At 29.5% G+C, this 16,208-nt stretch overlaps 1 protein-coding gene across 1 annotated transcript in view; it reads left to right on the top strand.

Moving 5' to 3' along the window:
* The window catches only part of LOC113548427 (Ig-like and fibronectin type-III domain-containing protein 1), a 92,037-nt gene extending 76,532 nt beyond the window's left edge, over window positions 1-15,505 (top strand). Inside the window, exons 17-24 of the mRNA XM_026949300.1 lie at window positions 39-285; window positions 4,975-5,285; window positions 8,337-8,490; window positions 9,038-9,181; window positions 9,649-9,760; window positions 11,454-11,656; window positions 13,381-13,562; window positions 14,437-15,505. Coding sequence (XP_026805101.1) covers window positions 39-285; window positions 4,975-5,285; window positions 8,337-8,490; window positions 9,038-9,181; window positions 9,649-9,760; window positions 11,454-11,656; window positions 13,381-13,562; window positions 14,437-14,595 — 1,512 coding nt within the window. The 3' untranslated portion in view covers window positions 14,596-15,505. The remainder of the gene's footprint in view (window positions 1-38; window positions 286-4,974; window positions 5,286-8,336; window positions 8,491-9,037; window positions 9,182-9,648; window positions 9,761-11,453; window positions 11,657-13,380; window positions 13,563-14,436) is intronic.
* Window positions 15,506-16,208: the final 703 nt, after the last annotated feature.

Raw genomic sequence — 16,208 nt, 5'->3', positions numbered from 1 at the left:
GTTGTTGTAATCGTTTAATGTGTTATTTCTTATAATAGCCTCCAACAGTCCATCCAATAAACTTGGTGATGGAAGGCAGCAGCATGACCGTGTTATGCATTGCCATGGGTACCCCATCGCCTACCATATCATTGTACATATCTGGAAGATTAGTTAGACAAGAGACATCTAGACACATGGTGACTGTTATCCATAACGTCACACGAGACATGGATGAAATCTCATGTTATGCAGATAATGGCTACGGTACGCCTATGCAATCATCGAGGAAAATCAGTATTAGTTGTAAGTAAAACTTTTAAAATTATTTCAAGTTTCGCTCGTTTTAGAGTATCTATGTAGATAACTTATTCAGAATACCACCGTCAATGCGGTTAATGTGATCATGGTATAAATACTTTTAAGACTAAAAACGCCAAGATACAGAAAAAAAATATAATATAGTTTTCTCAGTTACTCATAATATTTTAATACCTAATTACGTCTCATTGGTTAAGTTTTTGATAAATGTCAGAGATTTAAAATATTATATCTAAAATATAGATTACTTATTACATTTAATAAGTTAGCAGTTTCCAAATCAAATTTATTTTATTTGAAATGATCTAAAATTATTCTAAAAAATCTTTCAAATACCTACCTAACTTTTTATTAAAAAAAAAAAATCATAATATAACATATTAAGACGTTTTTTTATTAATTTTAATAACATATAATTACATTTATTGTACTATATAATGATAAAAAGTTATAAATTATAATAATAATTAATTAAATATAATTAACCAACAAAACTAATCAATATTTAATATTAAGTAAGCTTTTATGACTTTATAATAATCAAGATATAAAGACATACATAATAGTATTACTATGGAAACCTGATGGATGTACATATATTACTACAAATATGACATTTAATATTATTGAAAATAATATAACGTATAAAATAAATAATAAAATGCTAAATGTATGATTTCAATATACATGTGTATTAATAACAACTATATATAGTAGTAAATCATTATTTTTGAATATAGGTTACACGTGTAGTTTGGTTTAGTAGTATTCCACTGTATATCTTAATAACGGTAGGTATATTATAAAATATAATAATTTACTCATATAATGAACTAATATTTATGGAAACGCAAGATCGTATCATTTTTAAAGTATTTTCACACTTTATTCATGTTACCATCTACTAAATAAATGGTTTTGTGTTTCTATAAAATATAATTAAAAATTTCAATTTTCTCTGGTTTCTTACTCGTATATTATAATGAAATAAACACACACAACTTAAGGTTATGTTACGTAACATAAATTACACAATAATTTTATTTGATTGTTCTTATTAAAAAAAAAAAAAATATTAGGTCATAATTAAACAGTTATAATAATTAATATAATTAAAATTTAAAAGTACAAGTGTTCAATTATTAAAACTATCAGAGTGCATTAAGCAACACTGAGAATTTTATAAATAAATAATAGAATATATAAAAGCTTTTGGATGGTTTATGGGACTGCGTTTGTCCGGTTATCTTAACAAAAATATTTTTAATAAAACAAAAAATTAAAAATTAGGTTTTAACGCAATAAACTCTGATGTTGTAATATTTTCTTGGCGATCTTAACACTGAAAATTATATCGTATTTCTCTTTCTACACATGAACATCAGATAACTATAATGTAGATTTGTATTCCTTTGTTGGATGTTGACAGTTTAGTTTAAAAGAAAGCTTTGAAAAATCAACTCAACAATGTAATTTTCGTGGAACGATTTTTTTAAAAGAATTCTTTGAAGTTTTGCGGAATGCGAATAGCGTGTATTTTTACATATTATATTTTATTAATTTTGCTTTCATTTTCATTGAAGACGCGTAATATTTCAAAATTCGCAGATTTACAGAAACTTTCAGTTAGATGTATATAATTTGTTAACTTTTCGATTGATAATGTATATTAAATATACACATGTGTATGAATATAAAATAATGAATATAAGAAAAGTGTAAGACTTTTATCCTATTTAAAAATAATATAATATATTATACAATAATAATAAAAAAAAAAAAAATGGTATATAACAATATATTGTATTAAATTACATATTACAGTCAAATTTGAGGATAAAAGATTAAATGTAATAATTCAACTCTATTCGCGGTCATAAAATCATAACTGTAAACTATATTTAGAGATTTAATTACAATTCTCATGAACTGTTTTACAGTGTCAAAACATGTATACAAGCAGTTAAATTACTTACAAAGTTGTTGAAACTTGAAAGTTTCGCGAAACATTATTCACAGTGTTTTCTGATTTATCAAAGCTTTGGTTTTTACCTGACATTATAAATACGCACCCAACATACAACATTTCAAAAAAGAAAGAGAGATTATTTCTTTTTTCTTTTGTAATATTTCCGTGTCACAGCTTTAACACTCTCATCTTTCCTTCTAGAAGATGGATGCTTTATCAGCAATATATTTCAAACATACGGAAACAAAACAACACTAAGGTCTACTGTAAACTTGAATAATGGTTAAATCATTGGTTTTTATAGTTGCGTATTATTCGATTAAATTCACCATGCGTTTAATTGTACTATTTTTCTGTGCAATTAGTAATAATCGTTATTTGTTAGTTCCGTTATTTTAACAATGGATAAATATTAATTTTTTGGTATTCTTTTATTGATAATTGTATTATTTTCTAGAACATTAAAAAAAAAGCACTATCAACGTACATTTGTCAGTTATTAATATCTGAGAATTCGATAAAAACTTTGTATTTTTAAACATGACATTTATTTTTACAGTGGACAATACTAAACATTAGTATAACAATAATGAAATAAAAAATATTGATTTCATTCTATTATACGCTATTACAGAATAAGAAATTATACTCTTTGATCACTCGTGAAAGATGAATATTTTTAAAAACATTATATCGGTGAACCGTTATCGTTTGACGAAGGATGAAAATTGGTAAAGTTCAACCAAAATCAATTTTTTTTTTTTTGTTTTTGCGGAAATAAATAATTACGTAATGGGATAAAACTCGCGGAAGTTTGGTTTTAATCTCAAAGTGATTAAAACATTCAACTGTTTAGTTGTATTGAACATTCAATTTACTCTGTATAGTGGGTCTGGAAAAGTGCTAAATGTTTAATATTAAATGACGACAACTTCGATGACGGTTGTGATGTAAATTGTAGAACGAAACGTATTTTACAATATACGTTCAGACTTTGAAGTCGTGTTGCTTGGTAGGAAATTGTGATCTGGGGCGTACGAGTCTTATACAATTGCCTTTGCAACCATTCGATAAACTAAACATTTTTCTGCGCACACATCATCGTTGATAAACCGAGCACGTGTGTTTCGACCAATTCGATTCTCGTCTAGTAACCAAACATCGCCGCAGCGTTATTTAGAGACTATAGGTTGGAGGACGATATTGTATCGAATCGGGGTAAGTGCTGCGATCCCTAAAACCAACAGTTTCGCGTAGAATGTGCCGGCCGGGTCGTTTTCAGGTCGGCGATATTCCGTTCGCATAATAATAATAATATCACATAATATAATATATTATTATTATTATGTACCTTACCCTGTGGCCGTTTATCCCGGGCAATATATCATTTAAAACGGCGTTTCCTCCCTCCGGGCCAATGCGACGTCCTCACACTGGTGTGCCGGTGGTTTTTCACTCGGTTTACCGGCAAATCGCCGACGCCACCGCCACCGCATACCACCCTTCGTCATCATTGTTTTATACCACATAGTCAGTTCACCGGAGACACGATTTAAGTAAGCTCTAAGAGCGTGACGTGAAATCGATATCGTCATTCCATAACCACCCTCTCACTAACAGCCTGTCAGAAATCGCATCAAAATTCGTCATGGACCGTTTTACTAAATTCGTGCCAAAGCATATAAAATGGACGAAAACGGGTGTCCCTTATAAAAGGGACGTGATGGTATATATGTATATTATTATATAATAGCCGACGAAATGCGGTTAATGCTTACCAAAAATAAAAGTTTAACGCAAACATAACCAGAATTATTCTGTGCGCTGTTTAAACACGATTATAGTGGTTTAACTGGGTTATTTTAAGTAATATATGTATTATTACTGCGGTGCGTGTGCGTATAAACGACGGTTGGTGGTAGTAAAATAATAACCGCATATTTACTCGTAAAAGTAATGTATACGTTCTAAAATATAATGATAATATATTTCAGCAATAGCACAAAAATGTTAGTCGTTTACTTTATCGGAATAGATACCTATAATAAAATCACTTGATGTCTACATATATATATTGGGATAAAATCAATACGAACCAAATAATATAATAAATGTATAGGTACACAAAACGCCATTTGTATACACCGCAGTAATAATAATAATAGACTAGTCTACGGTAAAAGTGCGTATTGTGATCAGATTATAAAATAAACGGTGTCTAAATAAAAATATTTATTTTTATTTTATTTGTCGTTAAAGATTGTACAATAAATATCGTGAATGCGACGTGCGCGTTTACAACCGTGATATATACCATGGCGATCGCATATTATCTGTGTGGCAGCGGAGTACGGACGATTGGGTAACGTTACGACTGTGCGTATTATGCGTATACATATACATATATGTGTATAGGGTTAAATTATATTGTATTACTCTCTATAATTGAAGCATATTGGCCTCGTAACTGGGTTTATAATAACGTTTGTATCGTTGACGTGACTGGATCCGATTAGCGAGCGAAAATAGAGTCATTTTACCGTGATATACCTCTAATGCGTTTAACGACGACGAGGCCGCGTATTTAGATTGAATTTTCCGTTTATGTTATTATCGCAATTTTTGTCGTTATGACATTGTATTAATAATAATAATATTGTCATGTTATCCTAAAACGATGCCGTCGCGCAAACGCCGTGTTTCAGACGTGCCCAAACTGGTGGCGTCGAAAATCACCATGGCCAACCTGGGCGACACGGTGACGCTCGAGTGCATGGTGGACGCGCACCCCGAACCGAAAATGATGTTTTGGCGGGACGCGCAGGGCCGGACGCCGGTGATCCAGAGCGGCAAACACGACGTGAACGTGATCCGGTCCAAGGAGGACTACACCAAGTTCGTCATGGAGCTCACCATCAGCAAGCTGACGGAGACGGACGACGGCGATTACTTCTGTCACGCCGAAAACTCGTTCGGCAGCTCCACCAAACCCGTGTCGGTGCGGATTAGGAACTCCGTGAGTATATTATATATTATACACGACACACGGTCGACCAATCGGTCGTCGGGTCGTGCTCGTCCGTTTTAAAATGTTTTACGTATAGCGGCGAACTAGTACACGCGAATACGCCACACGCACCATTTCCGTATTTGATTTTTTTTTTTTTTTTTTCCCCGTGACCATTAAAATGTAAATACACGTTTATTGTACGAGACCTATCGAATCGATATTTCCGGCCATTCGAAACCCTCTTCCCTACGTTTTAGAAAACTTGGCGCCGGGTGGTGTTTTAGCCGTCGTAGGAAATCGCTACTTTTATACTTTGCGATGATGTAATATTTACGTTTCTCGATAAGCACAGAAATATACGAACCGCATAAGCACCTATACCTATTCTCCGGTAGCGTTCTTTGCAGATGATATAATACTAAATAATATACATAATTTACACCGTTACTCTGAAGATTTTGTTGAATAATCATGAATATTCACTGTGTATATAAATCTCGAGCAAAATGAACAGGATGGTATGGTAATTCTATAGATGCTGAAAATAACAGAACGAATCCATCTATTTATTGCTTTGTAGGGTACACGTTATGTAGAGACGTCATTTGTAGCATGATTGAATCGAGTGAAAATTATTAATTTATGTACGAGTTTCGAATAAAAAAATGCAATTTGGATTTTATTAGACTTCTTTGACACTCCTGCATTTTCTGTTAAACATCAGTAAAATTCCGTACAATTTTCTCTGTCGGACGCTTGTTGGTTAAGTGTATGTATACCTTTGACAAAATTAATAAAAAAAAAAATCACCGATAATATTTTATATCCATACCCATATTATAGCAGTAAAATCTAATAACACGATACGCGGTAACGAGGGTGACGCAGTGATGTGTCGTGTACTCAAAACACCTACACCTCTCGTGCACACATCGCACAGATATACACGTGCGCTCGTTCCACGTGTATTCTTTTACGGGAATTTATATATATATATATATTGACGAGTAACGGAGGGTTTAGAATACGCACGCAAATGACAAATAACGGCGATGCTTAGCCGGGTTCAGTCCGGGGGCTTAGGACTATTTTTATTTTTTTTTTTTTTTTGTCACCCTCCCGTCCCACCGCCGGAATGGCGATGAAAACGCGCTGGCGGTGGAGTGGGGATAAATTATACGATAGGGCTTCACGGCGAACCGACATATTGTATATATAATGGCAATAACGCCGCTGCCGAGGCTGTGACGGCCAGGGCGAGTCACGTTGCGGAGCATTTGTCACGGTATAGGATCAAAGGCCGCTGGGGGATTAAACGCGGCGGGATCGGCCGGGACGACGGCACCACACCACTCGTGCGCGTATACACACATATATAATGTTTAGTAACGCGGTATAGCTAGGTATAAACAAGACGCGCGTGGTTTGGCAAATCCGTGTTGTGCCCGCCATTATTATTATTACCGGCCGATATAATAACGAGAATTAATGGCATAATACGAACATATTTTGAACTGACGGACAAAAGGTTGCCACGACGTTTTTTATTTTTCTAAATCCTCGAAATCGCCTTAATACGCGTCAAATATCTATAAATAAGCCCGAGCGCGCAACCATGTAAACACATGTGTTTATACGCACGAGACAGAGAGCGAGAGAGACGACCGGTCTCGAATGACATTTGCATACTGTCTGTCCATTCCGTTCGATTGAGTTTAACCCATCGTATTATTATTATTATTATTATATTGTCGTTCAGAACACTTTTTCTCGGTTACAGTGCATAATAATATACCACGAACATAGATGGTGAAAAACAGGACGGTAACCCGTATGGATATGATATTTTTTACTGCGTTTAATATGGTTAATTCTTATATTGTTTTATTTTATTTTGCGACCAATTTCTAGATGTTAATCTAATATCCGTACTAAAATTTGAAGTTAAAGGAATACAATTTATTTATTTCAAATATTATTTTAAGCTAGTTACTACTCAAAATTATCATTCACATTCTCTTTTAAGGTTAAATATATAACAATATTACATAATATATGCCTGTTAGAATATTCGATATTCATTTAAATCAAAACCAAGAACAAATCATGCAAATAACATTAAACTTAATCAATATAGGTGTTTCAGTGTAATTAATTAATACTGTAGGCACCTATACAAATTCATATATTAACTAGACGATTCTAATTACATTTGTACAACATATAAATGTACCTGTAAACAATCGGCATAATAAATATGATAATATGTTATAGTTTCACTATAAACAGAAACATAATAATCATTGAGTATACATTTTATGTTAAGGTAAAGCAAGTAATAAAATTATTTGGATTTGAATTAATTAGTGCAAAAATATTCAGTTGAAAAACAAGTACCAAGACATTAATCTTTATGGTTTCCTTGTATATTAAATAAATATGTATCATTTTTTTATCCTTGTAAATATTTTAATAAATAATAATTAATTATGTTATAATAATATTTCAAATTTAAAGAAAATAATATAACTTTAATCCGTTTAAAATAGCTTACAATATTTAAAATAATGAATTAAAATTGTATAATAGATATTACTAATCGATTAGTCCCATAGCTCATAATGAATAGCATGAACCGCACGATATTAATTATTTTTGTAAGATATAAATTCGTATTATAATTATTTACCCAATTTGATGTTAATGATACATTTTAAAATATTTTCGTCAAAACTTATTTGGTTTAGATAAAAAAAAAAAAATCAATGTTGAGTAAAAAGATACCCATCGAGTACCATATGGTTGATCGTCGGTTTTTTCTCACCCTGTACATCGTATTTCTATGTACTCGAAAACAACTATAATATGGCTTTTCCATCTCACCCAACACACGAATTGACAACCACAATTTCAACAATGCACTTAATAATGTATTAAACTATGCTCTATATCCATTAGCTAAAACGCATTCGATATAGTCCATTTCGAATTATTCTATATATATATATATATATATAAATAAATAAATAATATGTGATGCGTATGTTATGTCCATAGGTGACAACCAATAACGTGACTCAATGTTGCGTTCAACAAAACGTGACGGCTGGTTGCTTGGATGCGTGTTCTTCGTCGTATTTGGACATCAACGTGGCCATTGGCAGAGCCGATTGTTTCAACGATTTCGACAAGCTCATGAAATGCGCATCAGGTACCGTATTTTAAATTATATTACACCCGCATTACGCACTATTTTGTTACATATTGATGCTATTTTATGGGATGGTTAGCGTTCCGCTTTTCAAAATATATCGTCGAGACATGATTAATTTATTAAATTCCTTCCCGAGTTATCGATTTGTTTTTATCTGAATAAGTTATAATAAATATGGTTTATAAGCAAAGCAAGTAAAAATATTGAAAAATTATTTTATAATATATATATAGTCTATTATAGCTAAGTACTATTATTAAGTTTCATTTACGATCATAATAATTGTTTATCAAATTACTCTAGATCTTTTTCTTTCTAAAGGAAAATTTCAAATAAATAATAATAACTTTGTAATTTAAAATATTTAATTTTGGCCCAGACTTTATTACGTGTATAATATATTATAATATACGTTGTACAGCAAATTTCCCATTACAAATTCTCCGTAACGTTGTGGTATTTGTTCAGATATGTATATATTACGTATGTTTCACATTATAAAATATAGCATATATATTTTATACGTAATGTTTTTGTGTTTTAGACGGATCAGATCACAGGGCTTGTTGTTCGGATCGCGGTGTGCCCAGACGCTGTTTAGAATGGTGTCGCGGTGAACCCGTCAACAACAAAATGTGCGTGCTGTCTTATTCCAAGTCTATACTGGCCTGCTTCCACGAGCTAAGAGGTATAGAAACGTTTGTGCCCAAAATTGTATTTTGATCCGTTTAGGAGGAAACGACTCGATTTGAGTACAAATAATTTTAGAAACAAAAAAAGGAATAATATTCTAAAATATAAACAGTGATATATTTCGCCGAGGATGGGTGGTAAGGTTATTAATTCACAACCTTAAAAACCATTAATAACCTCTATTGTAATAGCCCGGGTGACATTTATCGGTTCTTAGGTGGTTTTAGAGATCATTTGAGTCGAGTAATTAAGTTTACGTCTTAACTATGAGACAGAAATATACTTTGTTTCATTCGCGTTTGTAGGTAGTTATTCATATTGGAGGTAAAAGTGCAGAAAATTATTGTTATCAATGTAAAAACTTCCCGCTCCATCGATACGTCATTGAAATAATCATAATAATATTGCGTCACTATAGTCATATTTTATTGCGTTGCTATATTATTATAAATCGTTTTGCAGACAAATTGCCGGGACCACCAATCAACGTGCGTTTGGAGAACGTAGACTCGCACACTATCACGGTCAAGTGGGATCCACCAGCAAAGAACCCGCAGACCGTTGAAGTATACAGGTGAGTAAAATAAAATTATAATTATTCTTCATGATTATCAAATAAATATTTAATAATAATAGTTAAACATAATATAGACACACTAATAAAATACCTAAGCCACCACCGATTAGTTAGGTAATATTACAACATAAGCGAACAGTTTAGTTATTATTATAGGATAAAATCCAATGCTTAAACCATAAAATATTTAAAAAATGTTTGAGCCACGCTTATATAATATGCTAAATACGTATGAAGAAGCTTTACTGGTAAGTAGGAGAGTTACGGGTGGAAGTAATTTCGTGTAACACAGAAAACGACGAGTTTTTCATCCGTGTGATTCGAATCAACGTCCAATGGTGGTGTATAATATAGTAAAGTAATATAATAAAAATGTTTACCTGCTCATACGGTTGCCTAAATCCAACAGTTTTAGATTGTGAGCATAGCGATGAATGGTATTGTTTTAACAACTGGGAGAGTTTATTTATATCTATCATCAATTTTTGGAGCAGTCAAAATGCTTCCATCTTCAACTTATAAAGTGATTTCTGGTAGAAAATAACTGTGGATACTTGAAATTCAAATAAAATATTCATATAAGCATTTTTATGCATTATAATCTTTGGATATTTTTAAAGTTAAAGTTTTTATAAAAATTTTTTGAAATTCTTTTGTAGTTAGTGATTCAAAAAATTTCAAATTTTATTGCTAACGAGTAACGATAAAAAATTGAATTTAAAGTTCTTTAGAAGATAGTTTTACAGAATTTTAAAAATATCAAAACTAAATACACATCATTTTTTGTACGGACAATTTAAAGTTCTAAAATTGGATATATAAACGAAAATTAACGTTTTTCTCGTTATTATGTTGATAATAATTATTAGGTTATAAAAATAATTAAAATAATATATTTATAATAGAGACTTTAAAGTTGTTACTTTTACGTGTAATATTATTTTTAATACAATATTATTATAACATATTATATGTATATATTGTTCTATCTATGCTAATTTGAATTAATTGTCTTAAGGTACGTTGATATTAACTTATAAGTATAATAATAATAACACATGATAATATAATTAAATAAGATTTTGATTATTTTTAAAAATAAGTTCCACATACAATACTAATCATGAGAAAATAAATTACAAATAGTAATGTTTAAACACTATTATGTAACATAATAACATCCCCGATTTTTATAAATTATTTTGCAAGTAATTTATAAGTAATTGATTAAAATTTTATTCGCCAATATTGCACTCGTTACCCAAAATCTGTTAACCTTGACTTATAGAATCTAATATTTAATAGACTTAGTTTTTGAAAACTGAAATAACTTACTGAATTTTTATCATTTGTAATAATTAACGGATATTGAATAATTAATTGTATTTATATTTCTAAAGAATACACTAATACGGAAAAACTAAAAATTGATGGATAAATATTAAACGCAAAAACCAACCCACAGTTTTCAAATATTTAGATATTAAATTTAAAATGATAATACACATGTTGACTATAGTAACCTAACAAAAACTATATTTATAACATTGAAAAAAAAGTAAAAATTAGACAAAAAACTTTGTTTATAAATAAAATAAGAGGATATACGAATTCCAGACCTTTAACATAAGCAGTAAAAATGGTGCATTTAAAATATAGCGATTTTATGTTTGCAAATTTTCGTTTTTAGGGTATTTTGGAGACGCGTGGGCAACAACAGCCCACCAGAAAAGAACGACACAAAAGAAACGTCCATGAAAATCAGTGGCCTTAAGGACGATTTGACATACGAGTTGGTACTTAAAGCCGGTAACTCGAGGGGCATGAGTACGCTGACTGAACCCATTAGATTTACTACTATTGAAAAGGACGTCACGTCAGCGGCTAGCATGGGTGAGTTTATTTAGCTTGTGTTTAAAAAAAAAGTTGAAAGAACATAATACAAAAAATTGTATATAGTTGTAAAATGTTTATCATAATGATGAAAATACTGGTTGTGAGGATAAAAAAGTTTTCAAACTGGAACAATATTTTGTTGGTTTTTACCGAGCGCTGGTACATTAACAAATAACAAACTTTAATTTTTTTTTTTTTTTTAATAATATTGAAAAAACATCTTAAAAACTATAATCAGACTATATAATATTATGGTTTATTTTTGACAGCTTTTCACAACCATGTTTTAAAATAAAAATAGGTTTTGTTATGTATTATTTCAATTATGAATACTGGGATATATTATGAATAATAATAATTTATTTAAATTAAGATAAAGAAAAAAAGATGAAATGTTTTAATAGCAAAAGATATTTTTATTTATTCAATTTATTTTAAAGTTAATCATTTTTAGTGATTATTATCATTGCATCATATAACGAGCATAAATAATTAATATAATAATTTTGTTCAAAATTAAAAATAAAAATTTGAATTTCTATTAAAATAATATCTATTCTTAAATTAACCAGTGTGGGATTCATATTATAATGACATTTTATGATGTTGATAATAGAACTACAAGATATATTCTAATAAGTTAAGTTTAAATGTTAAAATGACATTATATTTAACTGATTAACTTATAAATGCTTTGCATTTCAATTTAATATTGTTATATTATAATTTTAATCAGTTTGGTTTAATTATTATTATGTAGCGTTGTCACAGTACGGTTTTATTTATTTTATAATCTTAGAAGAAATAAGTAAAGTACTTTAAATAGAGTTTTAAAAGTGTTTAACTATAATAGCGGGAAAATAGTAAATTAGTAAGAAATTAAAATTCATTGAAATTTTTACGTTTAACTTAATAGTAAAAAATATTAATTAAAATTAGCCCTTTTGCATACTCATATTACTGTCATTCTTAAAATTAAGATTTCGTTCTGGAAATTTGATTAGGTTTTTTTTTATAGTTCTGCAATGTCCGCTTACTTAAGCTATTTTTTTAAAAATTTTTAAAAAAATACATTTTAGTTAATTTATTTTTTGAAGTCATAAAGGAAAATATAAAAATAAAAAGTATTTATTTTTTTTTGATCGCGCGGCGTTCTGTGTAGGCTATTTAGCTACACCGCTGTCATGAAATTATTCCTATTACTTAAATACTGTCAATGCATTTCAAAAAACGAAATTATGACTCACATACAACCAGTGGCGGATTTAGTTCTTTACCTAGGGGGGGGGGCAATATTTTTTTTACATTAATATTATACTAATTACACATAATTAAATCAATGATAATATTTGATAAAATAAAGAATAAGATAGCTTGGGAGGCATGGTCCTTATTCCCCCCTAAAATCCATCCCTGCGTACAACCTATAAACGTCGTTTAAGCACAAATAAAATATAATACTTTAAAATTGTGGCGCTTTCTAAGCTAATAAATTAGTATTAAATATTAAAATATGAACCAAATACCTATATTAATAATTGTTTAATATTATTACGTAAATTGCTTTTTAGACATGTAATATTCCTACTTTAATATCTATTAGTTATTTAGTTTTTAATTGACAATTATTATAAATCAGTCATTGATTTATAATTTGACATATTAAATTAAACGGAAATATATGCGAATACATTCAAATTATGTTTTCTTATATATTTTAGGTGAAAGCCGTGCCGATATTGGAACTATATTTGGTGTATTTGTAGCAATATTGATTGTTGGAGGCATAGTAGCTGGTGTAGTATATTACATGCACGGTCACGGTAATTTATTACACAAATCATCAAGTGGTGTTTCATTTGAAAATCCAAGTTACCTAAGGGAAGTCAACATGGAAAATATGGTAATTATATTTTTTAATTATAAAATTATTTTTATTATTATTTAAACTCAGCTTTTTTTTTTTAGTAAGACGTTAACATTTTTTTTTTTGTTTAAATAACAGTAACACTTTATGTAAATTTATTATTATAATAAAAATTCATAATGCATGCCAACCATGGATATTTTATATCACTTGGAAAAATGTCTTTATTTTAAAACATTGTAAGTAGGTACTTAATTGTAAATTCATTTCATATTTTCAAAAATGGTATTTATAAATAAATATCTACATCTAAAATATCTATTTGATTATGAGTTGAATTTCGAATGATAATTATTTAAAACATCATATATTTTATTCTTCGTGATTTTAAAATAAATAAAGTATATTTACGTAAATAAAACTACAAAATTCTGAACACCTTTTCTCAGTATCAATTATCTGCAATGATAATTTTAATAGTGTATATGGAATTATTCAATAAATATATAAATATTTTTATAGTTGACATACAATTGTTTAAATAATTAATATGAAAAGAATTCGTAACTATAGAATGAATTTTTAAATAATTGAAAATCGCGAATAAATTGAAAACATTTCATGATTGACATTTTGAATAAAATACAAAATTAATTTTGTACACGGGTATAAAATATTGGCTATTAATATTTTTTTTTAATTTATTGATATAATAAAAATATTGAATAACTGTTCTTATTAGAGTGAAAGTTAAATTTTTTTGTACTTTTTGTCAAATTTATCATATATTTCAATATATTTTTACAGTATCTTTGTTTTAATTTATGTGTAGATAATGTTTTAAAATGTTTGTAATTTGTTTTCAATATAACTAAGAAATATAATAAATTTATAATTTTCCGTGTTACAGAACCATTCTGATTTACCTTATTCGGGTACAGCTAATGGTCTTAATACCGCTGAATGGAAACAAGACCACTTGCATACAGCCACTGAAGTGCCACCTACATTATACGAAGAGCTTAAACTTGGATCGGACGGAGCTGGGTTTAAAAGATTGAAGCCATAAAGACTACAGGTTGGGTAAACTATATCCTATTTTCCCCACTCAAAAAAAAATACATATTATATATATTTATATAGAAACCAATGAAATAACATTGGTCGTTTATATGATTATATACGGTATATTTCATTGTATTTTAAGCACTAAGGACGCAAAATCGTATTTTTAATAACACGAAAAAAAAATTTTAAATACCATACATAAAGGTATGTCTATAGCTTTAGGGGGAAAAACGGTGGTTAGGGAGAGACCTATTTGCATTGGGGTGAATAATAATTTCTAATTCAACGCCTTTTTTTATTCATGACCACACATTATACTTTAGTTATTATAAAAATAAACCCAAAAGAAAAAAAAATATGACACGAAGCGACGTATCGTGTATTTTGGATGCTTACACTAAAAGGCGTTTCAATTTATATTGAAATAATAACTGATCATTAGATGATATTATTTAGGGTATTATATATGATATATACAGTATTCTTTGTTTGCGTGATATATGTGGTATTTATATATATGTGCGCTTAAAAGCATCTTGTTAATAATATTATTAATGTACCATACGTAAATAATTCCAATACCTTAAACACCGCTACTATGTATAGTCATTGTTAGGTATAATATTGTAAGATGTTTTTATTTAAGTTTAATATTATTGTTTTAAAACTTTTTTGTAAGATAAGAAAAAAAAATTATCTATAAGACGTATTAACGTTGGTAACCACTGTGATCTCTATTATAATATCTATATTATATAAAATATGAATATACAGATACAAAATAACATTCGCACCCGTCGTATAATTAAAAACGAATAGAATTACAATTATTGAAATTTTAATGAACTTGTGGTTTTTGTACAGTATATTATATAGGATTACATGCGAAAATATAAGAGTGTTTTGTTTATCCTCTGTTGTTAAATTATTTATTTATCTACCTCTCGTGATTCCTTGTGTACATATAAGTATGTAACTAAAATATTTATCAAATATGTATGTCGGAAAATGGAAAACTACAACAATTCGTGTTTAGTTTATTTATATTTAAAACAAAAAAGTTTCACTCGAGTACCTGCCATTCAGATTTTATATTTCTAAGAAAAAAAAAGTAAGTATAACTCCACTTAAATTATGCTAATTATTGGAACATTTAATATGGGCAACGGCAAATCGGTATTGTTCAAATAGCATGTTATTAGTGTTCAAATATACGTACAATTACAGTGTACATTATCACGGCAATAGCTATAAGCAGAACGATTTAATTGCCGTCATAATATATAACACTGCGGAATATTTGAATTTTAACCGGGAATTTAATTAGATAAATGCCGGGAAGAATGAAGCAATTGAATTAAAATCAAGTTAATGAACTTTGAAAATAAATTATATCATGAAATTTCCAGAGGGGGTAGGTATATATTTCCGCAGTAATGGGCGAAGGCGATTATTGCGCGCGATGGGGTGGGGGGAGAACGACGAGGTCCTTGCGCAAAGAATGTATACACACGGCTGCTGCCGGGGAAACAATTTGCGCGAGGGAATATTATTTCGGAAAGGGTTCTCGAGAGCCGAGACGACTATTATAGTACGGTACGCCGTGTGCGCATT

The sequence above is a fragment of the Rhopalosiphum maidis genome, chromosome 1 (genome assembly GCF_003676215.2).
Source record: "Rhopalosiphum maidis isolate BTI-1 chromosome 1, ASM367621v3, whole genome shotgun sequence".
Taxonomy (NCBI): domain Eukaryota; kingdom Metazoa; phylum Arthropoda; class Insecta; order Hemiptera; family Aphididae; genus Rhopalosiphum; species Rhopalosiphum maidis.
The sequence above is the reverse complement of the archived record's forward strand: the minus strand, read 5'-3'. Positions and strand labels throughout refer to the sequence as shown.